Source organism: Carya illinoinensis, chromosome 4, assembly GCF_018687715.1.
Source record: "Carya illinoinensis cultivar Pawnee chromosome 4, C.illinoinensisPawnee_v1, whole genome shotgun sequence".
In the NCBI taxonomy this organism is placed as follows: Eukaryota; Viridiplantae; Streptophyta; class Magnoliopsida; order Fagales; family Juglandaceae; genus Carya; species Carya illinoinensis.
In genome coordinates, this window is record NC_056755.1 from 33,720,061 (window position 1) to 33,741,805 (window position 21,745).

The window sequence follows — 21,745 nt, forward strand, 5'->3', positions numbered from 1 at the left end:
ATAAAATTGGTATCAAACCGAATTAAATTCAATATCGGACCAAACCCACCAATTTAATCCGGTCCGGTTCAGTTCATCAATTTTTTTTATTTTTTTTTACACTCCTGTCTATTACTTTCCATCGCTAAATATATTGAATGGTCATCATGAACGGTGACCTTTTACATAGAGTTTTTCGTCTTTTGTGACAATTTTATCGTGAGAAACGTTCTTCCTGTAGCGCGTCGGCTAATTTCCCTTGAAAATACAAGTATTACGGCGATATTAATTACTGTTGCAATAACCATCAGCCTATTCCCATTCTTATTTGATATTTCTTCCAGTGACATTTTAGACGTTCTCTCGTCTTATCTCCAACACCCCTTTCTCGATCTAACCCTACCTCTGTTTCTTGATGTTTCAATTTCCCCCACCAAAAGCCCTTACAGAATTTGCTTCTCATTGCGCAAGATTTCCGTTTCACCGATAAATCTCTCTCTCGCCTTTTCAATGGCGCTGGATAACTTTGGGTGCGGTTTTCTCATACATCATTTGCGGTTTTTTTTTTCTTACAAATGTATTTTCGATTAGAATTGGAATGAATTTTCTTTTTTAGTGACTTTGTATAATGGAGACGGATCCAAAAGCGGGCAACGAACATCCAGAGGTCAATTTGTAATGTGCTTTGATGACGAATTGGAAGATTTCGCTTTTTATCAAGGTATTTTTTTTCCCGTCATAATCCTACCAGCAAAATCTCAGGTTAGATTTATATCCTCCATTTCTCAATTTTTTGGAAGCTGATGATACGCATAAAATTTGGCATTCAGAAACTTGTTGTCTTTTGTTTTGTACGTGTTCTTCGACGTGGATACTAGTTTCTGTGCTGTGGTTTATTAATTGGACATGCAGTTCTATCAAATTGAAATTGGGGTGCTCCCCCATAAGATATTTGATTGCATTACTGCCTAACTACATATTCCAAAATGAGATCCTCCTAACAATTGCTTGATATTTGTTCTCAACCCTTGGCCCCTTCCCCTTTTTTTGATCTTTTTCTATTTCCTCCCACTTTTAGAAACTCTGCCAGTTTATACTTTGGGATCATGGTTCTTACCTTTTACACTACATTAATTAAGTTTAATGTATTATTGGGGGAACTATAGTGATAAACATGATGAGGAGGCTAATTATTTGAGGGTGATGGGGAAAAATAATTTGATCGAAAAATTGTGCTTTCTATGGTAGTTGAATCTGAGAGGGAATTTAGAAGAAAAATAATTGTGGTAAAGAAGTGTAAACAACATAGAATGAGAGGTTGCTCGATGCTCCTCAACTCCTTTTGCTTGAAATATAAGTTTGAGGCACAATTACTAGGGTCTAGAGGACTTAGATGTATCTTTACAACCTTAAAGGACTATATTCTCTCTTATTTTTAAAAGATGAAAAGCCAAAGGGTCCTAAATGGACCAAGAGCTGGTGAAGGTTTGGAATTTATTTGGCCTTTACTCTTTGGAGGGCCCTTGGTCTTGTTAGTCTCTAGCTCCTCTTCCTACTACTACCACTACTAATTCCCATTGGCAAGGGAACCTTGTAATGTGATAGACTAACAACTTGATTGCTAAAGGGTCAAAATTGGCATAAGCATGGCAGGTGCAAATATAAATATGGTGTCGGGAGCTTATTTGTTACCACATTACAAACGTTTTCTGCTTTATAGATTATTTAATATGAATTCACTCTATACTTGAGCCGCCTCCTTTTCGGTGATTGAATGGCTTCATTCTTCTTTTTAAATAAATATATTTATACATATATAAGAATTCTGCTACCATAGTTTGAAGGTTCTTTGCTGTTCTACTTGGCATTATTAGGTGGATTGGAAAGATAACTTTGGCTAGAGCAACTTTATTTCAGTTCCACATCTGGTTGAGGTGTGTATATACTACCAAAAAACTAAGAATTGCCAGCGTTTATATTATCGGCATTTGTTTATGTGCTGATAAAAATATATTATTGCCAGCACTTAATTTTTACGCCAGTAAATTATTGATTTTTCCAACGTTTATGTTGTTATGCCGGTAATAATATATAGCTTTGGCGGTGTTTAAAAAAATGCCGACAATTTATAAATTATACGCCGGTAAATTAATAGTTTGCTGGCGTTTATATTGTTACGCCATTAATGATATATTGTTTTGGCAACATTTAAGAATATATAGCTTTAGCAGATAAATTACTAGTTTGTTGGTATTTATATTGTTGCGGTGATAACAATATAAAGCTTTAGCGGTGTTTAAAAGAATGCCGAACATTGATCAATTGTACGCCAGTAATTTAGTAGTGTGCTAGCATTTATATTGTTACGCCGATAATAATATATAGTTATGACAGTGTTAAAAAAAATGCCAAAAATTTATCAATTATACGCTGGTAAATTAGTAGTTTGCTAATGTTTGTATTGTTACGTCGGTAATTATTTATAGCTTTGGTGGCATTTAAAAAAATGGCGAAAATTGATCAATTATACATCGATAATTTAGTAGTGTGCCAGTGTTTATATTGTTACGTCGGTAATAATATATAGCTCAAAAGAAGTAAAATTATTTTAAATTTATTGGTAGTTAAAGAAATATTAAAAAGAATAAAAAAAACTTATTTAAATTATACGAAGAAAAAAATACTAAAGTTCTTGCCACAGAAAAATGGAAAAAATAATCATAATGTGTCATTGCCACCTCCTCTTCTGCTGAATAAACAAAACTAAGATTACAATAAAATCTTAAAAAAATTATAAAGAAAATACAATGCGTCAATATATGGCATAACCATAAATATTGTCTCAATTAATAAAAGTTGCAAATACCATTAAACTAAAATATTAATATAATTTGAGATTATTCACTTATAATCCCCTCAATCCTCATCATCGTTGTTCTCTTCTTCTTCTCCATCTTCCTCTTATTCTTCCTCTTTATCATTTTCCTCTTCATCTTTCTCTTCCCCTTCATTAATCCCTATTTGATTTTGTCCTAAGGCCTACATATAAATTCAAATGAGGGTCCAAAAATTTCAAAATTAGGTTGATTGATATCAACTAAACATACGTGGGATGCTCACATGTGCATGCATGAATGTGTTTACTAAGTTTTACAATTCAATTAATTCGTTTCACGTTTTATCAAACTCTTCCTTAGATATACCATCTTCTTGTTTAGAAGTTTGTAGTGAATGTTGACAAGTTTACCTTATAGGGATTGGCTCAAACCCCAAACCGCACACATGTCCAGGCCGTTCTGAGCCCATAACTTTATAATAAACATCATCTGATACCCAAGTCATAGTTCCTCCAGACCCCATTTCTATGAGACTTGAGTCCTATGTTAAAAGTTCCTCCTCAACCTGCAATAGATAATAAAAAAAAAAAACACATTCTTAGTCTTATAAATCCATTAAAATTAAAAAATAATAAATTTAATAAACACACAACTTTCATCCTTGTCTCATCATTGTAGTGGGTTCCATCATTTCACTTATGGGTCGTGACAAATAATTGGGTTCGACTTGGCAATGCTCGAGCTGGGCTTGACGTGTGTGAAGTTTGGGGTTTGTGCGGATTTGGCTCAAACCCCAAACTGCGCACACGTCCAGACCGTTCTGGGCCCATAACTTTAGAATAAACATCATCTAATGCCCAAGCCATGGTTCTTCCAGACCCCATTTCTATGGGACTTGTGTCCTGTGTTAAAAGTCACTCAATCTCAGCCTGTAATAGATAATAAAAACTACACATTTTTCATCTTATAAATCTATTAAAATTAAAAAATAATAAATTTGAAAACAAACATACAACTTTCTTCCTCGTCTCATCATTGTAGTGGATTCTATCCTTTCACTTATAGGTTGTGACAAACAATTGGGATCGACTTGGCAATGTTCCAGTTGATTTTTTCTGCATCCAATATTTTAGATTAAACACATATATCGAAAATAAACAATTAACAAATATTCGAGAATAAATAAATATTAATTAAATATATACCACATCATGGGCATATCTTGTATAACTTTTTTTTATCCTCCACTGTTAACAACCACCTGCTTCTTATGGCACTCATTGTTTTTATTACATTTTGACTAAGATTATAAGAATTATGATTAAAATAACCAGTTAGTTGACTTTCTAAATCTATAAGAGAAATGCGCGCATTGTTACATATATTCTGGATCAAACCAAAGATTGGCCAACTGCGTTAGTTGCGATAAGTCCTACCATATCGAGACTTGCCTTTGCCATAACTTGTGCTGCAGAGGTGTCTTTTTCATTAAGTAACTTTTTCTTCAATTCGTGCTTGTAGTCTTTCCATTTTTTTCCAATGTCTTTTAATAGCAATTTTTTTAATGCATCCAATTTGTCATTAGAAACTTTAAACTTGCCTTACAATCAAAATAAACTTACACAAGTATTTATCTTGCTTTCTAACAAAATTTTCAAAATATACATCTTTAATTAATAATAATGGTTTAATGCAAGTTCTATACCATTATAAAACCCCATACTTCCTCCTTTATGGTTGTAGGCACCGACCTCCAATCCTTATAAATTATTGGAACCAACGTATAAGTTCTCGCTATCAGGCCATCAAACCTTGCCACATTTGATTCTTGCTTTTTTATGGGTTGACCAAGACTATTGAGCCCCATATCAATTCGCTTTCCTTCTGGTAGATGCCAAATGTCATGAATCGAGTACAATAGTCTCTTTACTCTACCTCCATTACTATCAGCATAAATGCATTTAATGACATTGTTACTATTTTGTATGTGCATTTATAGTAAAATAAATAAGAAGTAAGAAAAACAAAAGCATACGAACAATGACAACAAAACGATTTCTAATGTCCGAACACAAGTCGACATTTTCTGCTTCAGAATGTGGTGCTATTGGTACATAGGTACATTACTGGGTCTTTCTACTGATCTCTGTATGTGTGGATAGTTGGCCTCCCATTTGTATCAATGTAGAAGGTTGGGTCCCTTTCTATGAAGAAAATGATGGGTGGGAAGGATAATCTATAGAAAGTGATAACTCCACCATCCTATCAACGCAAGGGGGCAGCCCATCGATAGAGGGTAATGAATGGGCCACCCTATCAAGGGATGGGTATGATTGCATCTCACTATAGATAGCCGATACTGAAGTAGATGTCTTCGCAAGTGTGGTTTGATAGTCTTTGCCTTCTTTTTTGGACCCATTGTACCAAAATAAAAATAAGTTATATTTGCAAATCAATAGAAATAATAATATTTAGAGCATGATATGAGAGAGAAGTAAAGTTATAAGAGATATCATGTAAGTTAAAAATATAAAACAAAAAATTATTCATATTCAAAAGTCTAAATATATATTTCTTACTTAACACTTTTTAAGGAATTTTAATCGTCATTTCATCTATGTCATTTCTGGTCCACACAACATCGTAAATAGCAAGTTCATAGCTTTATTGTTGTAAGTGTTACAATATTCAATAAGGATGAATTTGACTTTAGTCTTGTAAATTTTTCTCATATAGTACACATTGGTAATCAAATTATTGATAATCCGTTTGTTTTATCCTCCCAAGCATCTGAAGTATATTATGTGGCAGATGAAAGATGCCCAAATTGGCTTGTCATCGTTAGGACAAAACTAAGAAACGTTTATGATATTGGTGAAGAGGAAGTGGCTGGCAACGATGAGAATGAATATTGTAACACTTACAATGATGAAGCTATTGAACCTGCCATTGACAATGTTGTGTGGACACGAAATGATATAGATGGAGTGAAGATTGAAGTTGCGTAATAGTGTTGAGTAAGAAATATATATTTAGACTATTTAATATAATTGATTTTTTGTTTTATATATTTAACCAACATGATATCTATTATAAATTTACTTCTTTTATATCATGTTCCAAATATTATTATTTCTATTGATTTGCAAATATAACGACTTGTTTTTGCATAGGTACAATGGGTCCAAAAAAGAAAACAGACTATCAGACCACACTTGTGAAGACAATATACTGTAGTATCAGCTGTCCATAATGAAACGCAATCATACCTATCTCTTGATAGGGCAGCCCATTCATTACACTTTGTTGTTGGGCCACCCCCCTCTCATTGATAGGATGGTGGAGTTATCACATTCTGTAGATTGTCCTTCCCAACCATCATTTTCTTCACATGAAGGGACCCAACCTTCTACATCGATACAAATGAGAGGCCAACTATCCACACATACAGAGATCAGGAGAGAGACCCAGCAATGTACATCTGTACCAGTAGCACCACATTTCGAAGCAGAAAATGTCGACTTGTGTTCGGACATTTGAAATCATTTTGTTGTCATTGTTTGTATGTTTTTGTTTTTCTTACTTCTTATTTATTTCACTATGAATGCACATATACAAAATAGTAACAATGTCATTAAATCCATTTATGTTGATAATATTGGAGGTAGAGTAAAGAGACCATTGTACTCAATTCATGACATTTGGCATCTACCAGAAGGTGAGCGAATTGATATTGAGCTCAATAGTCTTGGTCAACCTATCAAAAAACAAGACACAAAGGTGGCAATGTTTGGTGGTCTGATAGCGAGAACTAATTGGTTGGTTCTAATAAGTTACAAGGATTGGAGGCCGGTGTCTAAAACCATAAAGGAGGAAGCGTGGGATTTTATAATAGTATAGAACTTGTATTAAACCATTATTATTATTTAAATATGTATATTTTGAAAATTTTGTTAGAAAGCAAGATAGATACTTGTGTAAGTTTATTTTGATTGTAAGGCAAGTTTGAAGTTTCTAATGACAAATTGGATGCATTAAAAAAATTGCTACTAAAGGACATGAGGAAGAAATGGAAAGACTACAAGCACGAATTGAAGAAAAAGTTACTTAATGAAAAAGACACATCTGTAGCACAAGTTATGGCAAGGGCAAGTCCCGATATGGTGAGACTTATTGCAACTAGCGAAGTTGGCCAATCTTTGGTTCGATCCAAAATATATGTAACAATGTGCGCATTTCTCTAATAGATTTAGAAAGTCAACCAACTAGTTATTTTAATCATAATTCTTATAATCATAGTCAAAATATAATAAAAACAATGAGTGCCATAAGAAGCTGGTGGTTGTTAACAGCAGAGGATAGAAAAAAGTTATGCAAGATATGTCAATGATGAGGTATATATTTAATGAATATTTATTTATTCTCGAATATTTTTTAATTCTTTATTTTCGATATATGTGTTTAATCTAGAATATTGGATGCGGCAAAAATCAATTGGGGCATTGCCAAGTCGAGCTCAATTGTTTGTCAGGACCCATAAGTGCAAGGATGGAACCAACTACAATGATGAGACGAGGAAGAAAATTGTATGTTTATTTTCAAATTTATTATTTTTTAATTTTAATGGATTTATTAGATGAAAAATGTGTATTTTTTATTATCTATTACAGGTTGAGATTTAGGGACTTTTAACACAGGATACAAGTCCGATAAAAATGGGGTCTGGAGGAACCATGGTTTGGGCATCAAATGATGTTTATTCTAAAGTTATGAGCCCAAAACGGTCTGGATGTGTGTGCGGTTTGGGCCAACCCCTACAAGGCAAACTTGTCAACATTCACTTCCAATTTCTAAGCAAGAAGATGGTATATCCAAGGAAGAGTTTGATAAAATGGACGAATTAATTGAATTGCAAAAATTAGTAAACACATTCGTGCATGCACATGTAAGCACCCCACATATGTTTAGTTGATATCAATCAACCTGAACCCTCATTTGAATTTATATGTAAGCTTTAGGAGAAAATCAAATAGAGAATGCAGAGGAAGATAAAGATGAAAAAGAAAAAGAGGAAGAGAACGGCGTGGACGAGGATTGAGGGGATTATATGTGAAGAATCTCAAATTATATTAATCATATTTTCTTTATAATTTCCTTAAAATTTTATTGTGATCTTGGTTTTGTTTATTGAGCAAGAGAAGTGTTGGCAATGACACATTATGATTGTTTTTTTTCCATTTTTTTGTAGCAAAAATCTAAGTATGTTTTTCTTTATATCATTTAAATAAGTTTTTTTATTCTTTTTAATATTTCCTTAACTACCAATAAATTTTTAATAGTTTTAAATTTTTGAGTTATATATTATTACCATCGTAACAATATAAATGCTGGCACACTACTAAATTATTGGTGTATAATTGATTAGTTTTCATTTTTTTTAAATGCTATCAAAGCTATAAATAATTACCGGCATAATAATATAAACTCTAGCACACTTCTAAATTATCAGCGTATAATTGATCAATGTTCGGCATTTTTGTAAATGCTGCCTAAGCTATATATATTATCATCGTTACAATATAAATGCCGGCAAACTACTAATTTATCCGCGTATAATTGATAATTTTTTGACATTTATTTAAACGCCGCCAAAACAATATATCATTAATGGTGTAACAATATAAATCTCGACAAACTCCTAATTTACCGGCGTATAATTTATAAATTATCGGTGTTTTTTTAAATGCCGCCAAAGTTATATATTATTTCTGGCATTCGGAAAGCTTAATAATTTTCCGGTGTAAAAATTAAACGCCGGTAATAATATATTTTTATCGGCGCATAAACAAACACTGATGATTTAAACGCTGGCAATTCTTAGTTTTTTTGTAGTGATGCAAGGGTTATTGTAGAAATCAACTAAATCTTTACAAAGAAGAATATACTCAAAATTCATGGATGAGTATTCGACATTTGTGCCCAGATTGTTGACAAAAATTGCATTGTCGTTGCCTAGCCCATTAACAAGGATCTTCTTTCGAGCAAGTAGACACATCTTTGTCTGTATTAAAAAGGAAATGCAACAGAAAAAAATAATTAGTAATATATGCTTCTCTTGAATAGTGACATTGCTCCAAGGCTATGAGGTTCAAATTGCTGGGAAAAGTGTCTCATGGCGATTTATACCACTTTTCCCGATGAAAATTTTGGCTTGAAAAAGTTACTTATGTTGTAGTGGGGTTTGGTTTAGGGTTTCCATGTATGGCTTGGTTTTGGGTCATCCAAGTCATAAGTCATGTCCAAGGTCTAGGATAGCAAATAGTGTGAAGTTAGTGGATTGGAAGGTTGGGATGTAGAGGTTAATTTGTGGTTTGCTAGTGAGTTGGATTTAGTCTTTGATGTTGAGATATGAGAATTTGGTGATGTTCAGTGGCCATGGGCGCCTTTCTTGCCAGATGATTCTGGCAAAGGGCCATGTAGGAAAAGATGTTCTAGAATTCCTTGTTCCTCTTTTTTATTTTTTTATGGGAAATTGACTTCAATTCATTCAGAAAGAAGTTACAGCTGTGACTGATAAATACAGGTCAAACTATTCATATGTTTGGGACTTCCCTGCACATAAATTTCTTTATGACGGACATTGTTTGAACTTCAAATAAACTGTCTAGTGACAAGACCTTCTGATAAACGAGACTCTGTAAATACAAGAGGAGTCCATCAATCGACTTGTCTAAGAAAACACATCCAACCCCCACTCCTCCAAATGAGGAGAGGGAGAAAACGCTTCTCTTCCAATGGAAGAGAGGGATAAACCCTCTTCTTCCAAAAGAGGAGAGGGACAAGCCTACTATGGATAATAAGTCCAATAGTCTATTTCTATTTATTTTTAACTAACTACAACATAAAGTCAACATTACAACATAAAGCATTAAAATATTAAAAACACTCGTAAATGGCCCTCCAAACGGCTGTCAAGCATGGACAACTTTTGTCAAGCCCACGCCACACTTGCTGCACACCTTTTGCCCATTAGGTTCTGTGAGTGCCCGACAAGCACCCACGCCAAAACACTTTCTGCACACCTTTTGCAGCAAGCATGCGTGGGTGGTCTGCAACCCAGCCTCGTTCAGAACACCCACGTTCTTCTGCTCCTCTATGTCCGCTGCAACCCAGTCCGTTGAGTCACCAAGGTAGCAATTCTCCTCCAAAACTCCCGGCATGACTCCACATCATGGCTTGACACCAAGCCCCACAGCAAACCACGAGTCACCACCACCTTCCACGGCTGCGTCGTTTGCCAAACTCATGGCTAGTGACGACAACGTTCTTAGACGTTAGAGCCAACCCCCATGGTTGCCCCACTGTGAGCTAGCCTGAGCATGCGTGCCTCCCCCCAACAAAGGACTGCACCCCAGCTGTCGAGCCTCCTCTGTTTTCATTTTTCGAAACAGAGCACTCTCACCTTCCATTTTAGGAGTTTGGCCACAGGGTCCACCAAGGTTCACGCCAAGAACCACCATAGGTTGAGCAAAGCCCAAGATGAGCATGCCATTAATGGACGTGTAAGTTCTCAGCATGAGTTGTGTTGTGGTGCTACCAGATGCTACCACCCAACAAAGAGGCATGCCTTGCAACTGAGAACCCCCATAGGGGTTCAAGGCCACCACATGGCCACCACATGGAGGCCAGCCCCCTCCAGCTCCTCCGCTGCCAACTTCTTGTGCCTGGGCCACATCATTGCAACAGAGCTGTTGCATCTCCCTTAAGCATCATAAATCGCACCACAGAGAGCCTTATTGACAAGCACCTAAACAAAAACAAAACGAAGCTAAATCTATTGACTGGAAATTAAGGCAGGAAAGCAGTACACTAAAAGGAAGGGGGGGAGGGACTTGCGGGTTTTCTGTTTCAAATCTCTAGAGAGAAGAGCTTCTCTCTCTAGAGTTGATCAACTGTCATCGATAAATTACACTGAGACTTGAATAGGAATAAGACACCAGATGCCTTCTTCTGCAAGAAGAGAAATTTTGGAGGAAATAATAAATGTTTCTTTTGGGTCAAGTATTCGTATTGTTCCAGAGCTATTTGATGACTATGGGAAGATGGGGAACTTGTTCTAAATTGCAGAGTACTGGGCATGGAGGTTAACATGGTGGGACTTACATATGAACTCGTAATTGTTTTGGGACGTACTAGTAGTTAGTTAGCAATCTGGGTCAGGTTATGTTGGTTAGAAGTTAGTGCTGCAGAAAGGCCGATTGAGCATCAAATGGAGACTGATTCTTGTACAGGAGTTGAAGAAGAATTACAGTCAATTCATTAATTTCCTGGAATCCTTGAACAAAGAAAATTAAACAACAATTCAGCTCGAGGAAACCTTAACCTCCCCAAGGGAACAAGTTACAAAGTGGAAGCATAAACCATAAGACTCCTATCCATAAGGCCTATTTAACAACTTACAAGCAATGAAAATAATATGGAGTAAAACTCCTTATTTAATTCAGAAAAATTCTACTCTTCATCCGGCCAACACCACACAAATTTTAGTTTTTATCGTTTTATTTATTTTCCTTATTAGAGGTGTGGTGTAACATTGATTAGTACAAAGATTTCTACTAATTAAGACAATTATTTTCACGTAGCACATAACAGATCAAAGCATCAGATCTATGCAGGTAGCCCTTGAATGATAGAGCATAGGGTTTGCACTAATGTGAACACCAAGAAGATAATAGCAGCTGCGATAGAAGCAATTCTCCAAGGAGAACTCAAATAATCACATCTCAAGATAGCCTTCCATCGATGCCAAGGGTTATCGTAGAAATCAACTAAATCTTTACAAAGACGAATATACTCAGAATTCATGGATGAGTATTCGACATCTGTGCCCAGATTGTTGACAAAAGTTGCATTGTCGGCACCCTGCCCATTAACAAGGATCTTCTTTCGAGCAAGTAGACCCACATCTTTGCCTGTATCAATAAGGAAATCCAACAGAGAAAAATAATCAGTAATATTTGCTTCTCTTGGATAGTGACATTGCTCCAAGGCCATGAGGTTTCGAGCATAAAGCTCTGTCGCATTGTCTAAGGTAAAGCGTGGGATTTTTAACACCCATTCTGCATATGTTAGATCAAGGTGGCACTTGTGTGTACTCTTCTTGAAGGTCATTCCTGCCTCGGCCAGCTTGGTTGCGCAGTATATATCCTCAACCTTGTTCTCATCTTTTCTTTCTGATAGAGCTCTACCAGGTGGAGGTAGATAAAAGGTTCTCAGCAAATCAACGAAATGCTTTATTTGGAACACCGAATCAGAAGACTTGTCCTGATTGTTAAAAAAAAAGTAAAAAAAGGTAACCTCAATAAAGGGTGGGTAAATTGTGTTAGTGACCAAAACAAGCTTATATAATTTCTCAATAATGAAGAAAGGAAGCTGATTTTCAAGTAACAGGAAGTCCAACTGCATCCTAGCAGTTAGCCATGGCTTTATCACTATCTTGTCCTCAGCCGTCCATTGTTTTGGGAACTTGTTTTTCAGAAAATACTAAATAATGAAGGCCGCATCAAACACTATCATTTTCACAAAATCATCGCTGCTAATAACTTCGGTGGCTTCTGCATAAGATGCACGCACACTTTTTTCGCTCTCCCTTATAATGTTTACCAAACTCACCAACTTTGTTTTTGTTCGTTCCAGGAAATTCATGAGGTATCGCACTTAGTACTTTTCCATGGTTTGCAATTTTGGGTTAATGGTAATACTACAGAGTCTCAGATGATTAGGTGACCTGGTTGAAGAAAATTAGGGAAGTCTTCGATCTGTGCTGATGATCTGCTTCGTGGCTCCCACGAAAACAGTGTACGTGAGGCCTTATGTAGAAAAAGAAAAGGTTACGTACTCTCTCTTTCTACCACACATACAAAAGCTTGCTGTTAATCTTAAATACAACTTGGATTTGATTATTATCTAAAAGCAGGTTTTGAAATTAATACAAGTAATTATTAAAGCCAGTTAGCTTTACGAAACTTGTCTTGTACAGAATCAAAAATGTCTTCCTTCTACAATCCCTCGACTCAAATTCAACAGTTTCCATCAATGATGTCATGGTATTAACCATATACGCGTTCAAGTCCTTGTTTTTTATTTTTAATAAAAATTTCTATTCATTTTTATATCACACATTATATATAATTTTTTTATATTTTCTTATCAAATATATAATATATATAGATTATGAGTAAAATAATTTTTTTAATTTAATAAAAATAAATAAAAAGTTATGCAAGCTTACGTAGGGATGATAAGGGATAATGACATCAACGGTAATGACCCCTTAGGTTCTAGACGTTGACTATATTCACCGTCCCATCCAGCTCCCATCACTCAACATGTGACGTTTAATTGTTGGAAGCTCCTCACCGCTCACCGCTGATCACTTAACTGTTAACCTAGCGGTGGTACGTTAACAGTTTAATAACTTTTTTTATGTATTTTTTTACATATATTTTTTAATATTTTTAAATTATAAAAAAGATTTATAATATTATTAAATAATACCTTCTTAATCACAAAACAAAGAAGAATTAAAAAAAATTAGCCAGCAGTAATTGCCATGGGAGCAATTGGCCCTATAATTATTCTTAATTGTTTGTTACGCATCATGTACTTTTTTTTTTTTGAAACAAAAACATTCTCGTATATTTGTATTCCTCAACTATTACAATTTTTGTCTCTAATAAGAGAGCCTGTAATTACATTTGGCCCCTCCTCTATCCATATAACTTCTCCATCTAATGTTAAAGCATGCTTTGCCAATAAATGGGCTACATTATTTCCTTCTATCGGTATAAACCTCACCTTCCAGTCCTTCCTACCCTTTAAAACTATTTTTACATCTTCAATTATATGTCCCATCCTTGATAGGTCTTCCTCCACATTGTTCGCTTTCTTGATTACTGCTTCTGCATCACCTTCCAAGATCACCTTTGAAAAAGCAAGGTCCTTACAGACTTCAATTGCCTTCCAAAGAGCAAGGCATTCAGCTAGTGTTGGATGAACAACATTGGGCCTCTTGTTGCAAACTGAGGTTAGAACTTCTCCATCTGCATCTCTAATGACAATCCCCATTCCCATAGTCATGTTCTTTGTATCTAGAGTAGCATCCCAACTGGCAATGACTTCATTTGTTCCAGGCTTCTTCCATCTCCTACATAGCCTACTCCTCTTCCCACCTGGTCTGTTTTCCTTCAGTAATATATGGGCTGATCTGAAATCTTCTAACCCTTCATTTGTCTTCAAAACCAACTCTCGTGGGCTGTAAAACTTCTGCTCAAAAATGAAAAGGTTCCTTCTGACTCACTCAAAAATGAGTAGCACTAATGTGGAGGAGGATCAGAATGTAAATGACTAATGGATTAAACTCAGAAATTGATAAAACTAAATTAAGAATTAAACTAAATTAGGAAGTAATTGACAAAACATGCACTGAAATTGAAAAGCCCCAAAATCAATGTTCTAGGGTTCATCATTATGTTCAAATCACAAATTCTCAAATTAAACCATCGTAATTGCAATTACTACTAAAATGAAAGTTTAACGAAACGATAAAAATAAATAACATGAATTGAATGAATAATAAATAAATTTCTCAAACGTCTAAATCAAAATTCTCTAAAATAATTCAGAAAATCAAAATTGAAATGAAATAGCAAGTAGGGAATTGAAAAGATCAAGCCAGTTGAATGGTGATGAAGATTCGAAGCGGTGGAGGAGGCTGAGCTGCAGTGGCAATTGGACCCCTCAAGGAGTTCTTCAATCTGCTGCAGTGTGAGTGAATGATCCAGTGGAAATTGTGTAGCTGCGTGAATGATCGATTGAATGAATCCTCCTCTTCGAATCTGAACGAAAATCAAAGAAAAAATGAATTCTAAGTGTTTCTCTATTCAAAAACCGAGTTTTCCAGCCCCAGAGTCCTGGCTCTAGAGTGAAAAATTGCTTTTATATGGTCTCACGGCAGAAAATCTAAAATCTGTCAAAATACGATATTCGCTCGAGCGGGGTGTCGAGCGCGTGTCGAGCGTTCGACTCTGCCTGATTTCGCTCGAGCGTCCTATCGAGCGTACATCGAGCGTTCAACTCTGCCTGAATTCACTCGAGCGGCCAAATGCCTCCACTCGAGCGATCTCTTTTCCCGCATCTCGGTCGAGCCCACTGTCGAGCGTAAGTCGAGAGTTTGAATCTGCCTGACTTCGCTCGAGCGGCGGCTTCTGGCCGCTCGAGCGAAATGTACCATAATCCATATTATTTGGCAGTTGATAAAATTAGAGCAGAAATTCATGCTTTTAATCAATTAAAATCACAACTTTGATTTATTCATTTTTTCATATAAAACCAATGATAAAGTAATGAAAGAATTAATATATATTGGTTCCAAAAGCATTAAAAATGCAATAATTCAACTCAATCACCTTCTTAGCCATATTATGCGCATGGTTGTTGCTATCTCTTCTAACTCATCTCTATTGAACCTGTTGATGAGCTTTCCCCATAGTTCTAGGAAGTTATGCTCTGCAACTACACATTTCTGCACTGGGCTTGTGAATTCTGACCATACATCACTGGCTGAAGAGCAGCTCCATATAGCATGAGTCACTGTTTCTTCATGTTTTTGACAGATTGGACATAAAGCATTATCTCCAATCTTTTTCTTGAACAGGTTACTTCGTGTAGGAAGAATATTATTTGCTGCCTTCCAAATGAATTGCTTTACAACCCCTGGCACATTCATCTCCCATATACTTTTCCATTCAGCCCCATTGGACACTACCTCAGAAGGCTCTCCCTCTCTTTTCCTTTTTCTGTCCATATCCACATGATATGCACTCCTAACAGTAAACAGACCATCCTTCGTGTATCTCCAAATAATTCTATCTTCCACCCCCATTTTACTTATTGGAATGCTACATATCTGGTTTGCTTCCCCTTCTTCGAAGATATCATGAATTAGAGTTTCATCCCATTCCATAGTTTGTCCATTTATGAGCCTTTCCACTCTATCATTTCTGTTCAGAATTTTAGGAGCTGATTGCACACAAAAAGATGAAGGGGTAGGCAACCATTTCTCCCCCCATATCTTGACTTTAGACCCGTTGCCAACCCTCCACTGCAAACCTTCTTTCAATAAACCTCCTGCATGCCATATGCTCCTCCAAATAAATGAGGGGCATCTTCCTAGTTTTGCCTTTAGGAAATCTGTGTCTTGATAATACTTCTCTTTGAACACATGTGCTACCAATGAGTGTGGGTTTTGTAGAAGTCTCCAGCCCTGCTTAGCTAACATGGCAGAATTGAAACTTTCTAAGTCTCTAAATCCCATCCCTCCTCTACTTTTCTGTGTTTCCATTTTCTCCCAATTCCACCAGTGTACTTTTCTTACATCATCTTTATAACCCCACCAGAATTTCGAACATAGCATATTCAACTCGTAGCATAAATTTCTAGGCAGCTTAAATACACTCATAATATAGGAGGGGATGGCTTGTAAAATAGCCTTAATTAACACCTCCTTGCCAGCTTGAGATAAGAATTTGTTCTTCCAGCTTTCCATCTTCTGCCACACCCTCTCCTTTACACTTCTGAAAGTGTTGTATTTAGACTTGCCAACCATAGAAGGAAGTCCAAGGTACTTATCATAGCTACCACACACTACACCTCCAGCACCTTTTAAAATTCTGCTCTTCTCCACTACCCTTGTGTTGGTGCTGAAAAACAAAGAAGATTTTTCCTTGTTTAAGACTTGACCCGATGCATGTTCATACCTTTGGAGAATTTGCATCATTTCATTCCATTCTTCCTTCTTTGCCTTCCCAAACAAGACACAGTCATCAGCAAAGAGCAAGTGATTTACTCTCAGCCCTCTTCTTGACACCGAGACACCTCTAATTATCCCTCTCTGATCAGCCTTGTTCAACATGGCACTCAACCCTTCAGCACATAAAATGAACAAATAAGGGGATATGGGATCCCCCTGCCTTAATCCCCTTGCTGGACAGAATCTTTCACCTGGTACTCCATTCACCAAAACAGAATATGTAACTGATGACACATAGCCCATCACAAGCTTGATCCATTTTTCATTAAAACCCAACTTCCTCATCATTTGCTCTAAGAATTTCCATTCAATTCTGTCATATGCCTTGGACATATCCAATTTTAAAGCCATACTTCCATGCTTGCCTCTTTGTCTTGATTTCATGGTATGCAAAACTTCATAGGCTATCATTACATTGTCAGAAATAAGCCTCCCAGGCAGAAAAGCACTTTGATTTTGGGAGATTACATTTGATAAAACAAACTTTAGCCTATTTGCAATTACTTTTGATATTATCTTGTACACTACATTACAAAGGCTTATGGGTCTATATTCACTAACCAAACTTGGTTCTTTCACCTTTGGAATAAGAGCAATATAAGTATAGTTAAGAGAGGAAGGGATAGTACCATCATTTAAGCATTTCAGCACTGCATCACTAACTTCATCTCCCACGATGCTCCAATGGGTTTGAAAGAAGCTAGCTCCATAACCATCTGGTCCTGGTGATTTTAGTGGAGCCATCTTGAAAACAGCCTCCTCCACTTCCAATCTAGTAAACTTCTTACTCAGATTCTCATTCATTTCAAGAGAAACCCTCGGTGCAACATCTCTGATACACTTCTCAATTACAGACTCTGTAGGATTGGTGGAGCTAAAGAGATCATCAAAGTAAGATTTGAAGGCCCCTTCAATCTCAACTTTCTCACTGACCATTCTATTCTCCCTGTTTAGAATCTGCTTGATAGTGTTCTTTTTCCTCCTTTGAGTTGCACATGCATGAAAAAAACGAGTATTTCTGTCCCCCATCTGGTACCAGCTTTTTTTGCTCTTTGCTTCCATTTTAGGTCCTCTTTATCTAGCAACAGCCCCACCTCCTGCTGAGTCTCTTTATTTCTGACATATTGTGCATTCCTTCCACATCCTAAAGCTGTTTGAGGCTTGCAGTCTTCTCAAGTATTGCCTTCCCTCTATCTTTAATCAGGTGTCTATTCCATTTCCTCAAGGCCACACTACATTTTTCAAGTAAACTCTGTATCCTCAGCCCCGTGTTTCTCATTTCCACACCCTTCTTCCATTCTGCTTCAATGACATTCCTACACCCCTCCTCAAGAGCCCATGATGCTTCATATTTAAAGCCCATACTATTGAGTCTTTCAAGACTTGTAGGTTTTTTACAGCAAAGAAGGATAGGTTTATGGTCAGAACATCTTGAGACCAGGATTTCAAGTTCCCTGCCAGCATATGTATCATTCCAACTAGAATTAACCACTGCTCTATCTAGCCGTTCCTTAGTGAAGGTCTCATCACTGTGTTTATTACTCCATGTGAATCTATTTCCCCTCCACCCCACATCATGCAACTCACACACTTCAAGAGCCTCTCTAAAAGAATCCATTTGAGACTCCTTCCGTGGCCTTCCCCCTTCCTTTTCAGCATCCATAACAATTTCATTGAAATCTCCCAGGACACACCAACCTTCCTCTTTTGAAGGCTTAAAAGATTCCAACATTCTCCATGTCTCCTGCCTTTTATGCACCTCGGGATGACCATAAAAGCCAGTGAGAAGCCAGCTAAACTTAGAATCTCTGTCAGTAATCCATGAATTGATGTGTCTCTGAGAGTAGTTATACACCTCCAGCTCCACCTCCATGTCCCAAAACAGGATCAAACCTCCCCCTAACCCCATTGGGTCCACCACAAAGCAATTCTGAAATCCCACCCTACTTTTCAACCATTCAGTTTTAACACTAATCAATTTTGTCTCCATTAAGAAGACAATGTTGGGCTTCTTTTCCTTCACTATTAAGCAAAGGTCCTGAACTGTCCGAGGGTTCCCAAGCCCTCGGCAGTTCCAACTTAGAATTTTCATTATGTTTGGCAGGGCTGCACAGCAGCCTCTGCCTCAACAGTAGCTTCATTGTCCAAGTTTTCCTTTCTTCTAACCTTCTTCCCCTCCTTGCCCTCCTGAACCATCTGTATGACATCATCCACAGGTATTTTACCTTGGATCTTGCCTATTTTAAACCCTGACTCTATCCCTCTTCCTCTTACCCTTCTCTTCCACTTTCCTTCCCCTATAGACTTTTCCTTTTTACCTTCATTTTTTCCCCCTGTCATCCCCACCACATGATTCTGTTCACTGCCTATAACTTCCCCACCCAAAGCCTCAATGGACTCCTGCACCTCGACCTCCACCAACAAGCCCTCCCCATTCTGCCTCGTATCTGTCTTTCCCTGCCCTTCCTTTATTTTAACCACCATTTCCCCTTCCAAGCCTTCTATCATTGATCTTTCCCCACCTCCCTCTACTACATCCACCCCTATGGCTACCAAACCAGTCGAAACTGCACCTGTCACTTCCTTTCCAGCATCTACATCTCCCTCAGTATCCTTTTTCTTTTTTTCCTTCCCCTCACTTGTAACAGATACTTCATCACTCACCTTTCTATCCATTTTTGCAACATCATAACTTCCTTTAGTACCACTAGCTTCAAAGCCTCTATAGCCATCCATCCCAAATCTCTTTTGGTTTAGTCCAGCCCTCAGCCATATGCCAAATTGACCTTCACCTTCCCCTTGTAATTTTTTTCTTCCACCCTTCCCAATACATTCCAGATTGCTATGAAAAAACTTCCCACACTCAAAACAAATCCGTGGCATCTTTTCATATTTTATAGGAATCCACAACTCCTTCCCTTTCACATTAACTGTTCTTCCCCTAGTTATCGGTTTTGTTAGATCCACTTCTACTTTAACTCTCAGGAATTCACCCCAACTACATCCATCTTCTTTTACATCTATCTCAACCACCTTTCCTACCATACCACCAACCATCTTCCCAAACCTGTCATTCATACAAGCAAGAGGAAGATCGTGTAACTGGATCCAGAAAAATTCTTTTTCAAAGCACATGTTGGCTGGCTTAGTAAAACCATCGAACAGGTTGAGGACAATCAAGCAGTTATCAAATAACCAGGGTTTCCCTGCCCACACTCTCTGTCTATCCTCCTTTGTAGCAAAGGAAATCACAAACACATTAGCTCTTACCTCCTGGAACACCGCAGGCTTGCTTACATGCCATACTTTCCCCATTGTGGCTCCAATCACACCCTGTCCAACCTTCCTCTCCGTCAGGATTTTTCTCACTAGACATCGGTCCTCTTTCTCTCCCACCCCCTTTAGCACTCTCTCATCTATCTCGATCACCATACTCTCTTCCTTAGAGAGTTGTAGTCCTTTCCATTTCCTTTCCAGTTCCTCCATCCAGACACCATCTTCTTCCGTCGTACCAGAATTGATTCCCAGTCCAACGAGAAGCTAACTCCCGCTTCACCTCTTTCTGTTTTCTCTAGAGAGAAAACCGTTAGAGAGAAGAATATCCTATGTTGGAATTTGCCATTAAAGTCACATAAATGACACTACGCATCATGTACTTGTGAGCTAATCGATTGGCTGGTTTGGATAATGACTTGAGTTGAGATGAGATGAAAGTTAAAAGTTAAATAAAATATTATTAAAATATTATTTTTTAATATTATTATTATTTTAAAATTTAAAAGAATTAGATTGTTTATTATATTTTATATTGAAAGTTGAGAAAGTTGTAACCAAACGTTGAGAAACTAATGATTAGATGATATGAATTGAAATAAGTTAATATGAATTTATATGAGTTTGGTAACCAAACGTACGTGTAGCCTAATATTCACGGTTAAGAAATGTTGAAAATGATGAAAAATATATGTTAATTTATATTTTTGGTCTTTTTTTTCAATTATTATTCAAAATGGTTTAGACTGTGTTTAGAAAAGAAATCTCAATTTACCTCAAACCAATTATTATTTTTTCAATTTCTTATAAAAAATTAAATTTATCTTAACATATTTTATATATATCTCAAGCTATTTATATTTAATATAATAAAATATCACTATTCATAGATCAACTTAAATCATCTAAAATTAAATCATTATCCTGCTAATTTAAATGTCAAATTATAATTATTCTTTTTTAATTTTTCTAAGTATTCGATCGATCTATTCACATGGTTGAGATGTAGTGTGAAAAAGAAAAAAAGTCACGCTTCAGAATCCCAGAAAAAGAGGAGCATTGGCTACTTGATCTATACAAGGACTATGATCAAGTGGGTCATGTACGTATTTTTTTCCCGCCTTCTCTGATCTATTGACCAGCATATATGGTACACGATAAAAGGAGGCAAGAAAAAGAAAAAAGTTTACAATTACAAGTTGTGGTATTGTATAAGCCTCAAATGGCCTTTTTAAAATATTAATTTTTTGTTTTGTTTTTAAATGCAAATCGTCCATTGATCATCACATGGTTTAGCTCCAAATATAACAAGAAAATGCACAAAGTAATACAACTTGGACATGATTTTAACTACATTTTCGCAAATTAATACAAGTTGAACATGAGGCAAACTTCTCTAGATTCTCTTTTGTCTATTTTATTCAATATTAATTCAAGTTAAAGATATCCAATAACTGATGAAGAGGCCGATTCCAGAGGGTCCAATACAACGTGTGGGTAGGTTGGGTAATAATGCAGCCCATAAAAACTAATTAGGAATGCATGGAAATTAAATATCTCAATGCTTGATGGGAATCTTATACAGATTTTCTTTCAATCCTTTAGATCTAGTTTATTGTTATAGATGAGATAAGATGAGTTGAAATTAAAATTAAAAATTAAATAAAATATTATTTGATTAATATTTTTGTCTTAAAACTAAAAAAATTAAATTATTTATTTTATTTTATTTTACATAGAGGTTTAAGAAAATTATAATGATAATATTAGCTGAAATGAGATAAGT

General features: G+C 36.3%; 1 protein-coding gene and 1 long non-coding RNA gene across 3 annotated transcripts; one reads left to right on the forward strand and one right to left on the reverse strand.

The window, feature by feature from the left end:
• The first annotated feature begins 194 nt into the window (after positions 1–194).
• LOC122306690 lies at positions 195–8,053 on the forward strand. Of its 2 annotated transcripts, XR_006241500.1 has the most exons (6): positions 195–509; positions 596–700; positions 1,854–1,913; positions 5,628–5,833; positions 5,990–7,402; positions 7,487–8,053. It is a non-coding gene; the product is annotated as an uncharacterized LOC122306690 (long non-coding RNA). The 2 variants fall into 2 exon arrangements; XR_006241499.1 differs by having other exon boundaries at positions 1,854–5,833.
• Positions 8,054–17,830: 9,777 nt separating this feature from the next.
• On the reverse strand, positions 17,831–18,778 carry LOC122306435. The gene has a single exon (XM_043118863.1). It carries the CDS (start codon positions 18,776–18,778, stop codon positions 17,831–17,833), a length of 948 nt encoding a protein of 315 aa, XP_042974797.1.
• Positions 18,779–21,745: the final 2,967 nt, after the last annotated feature.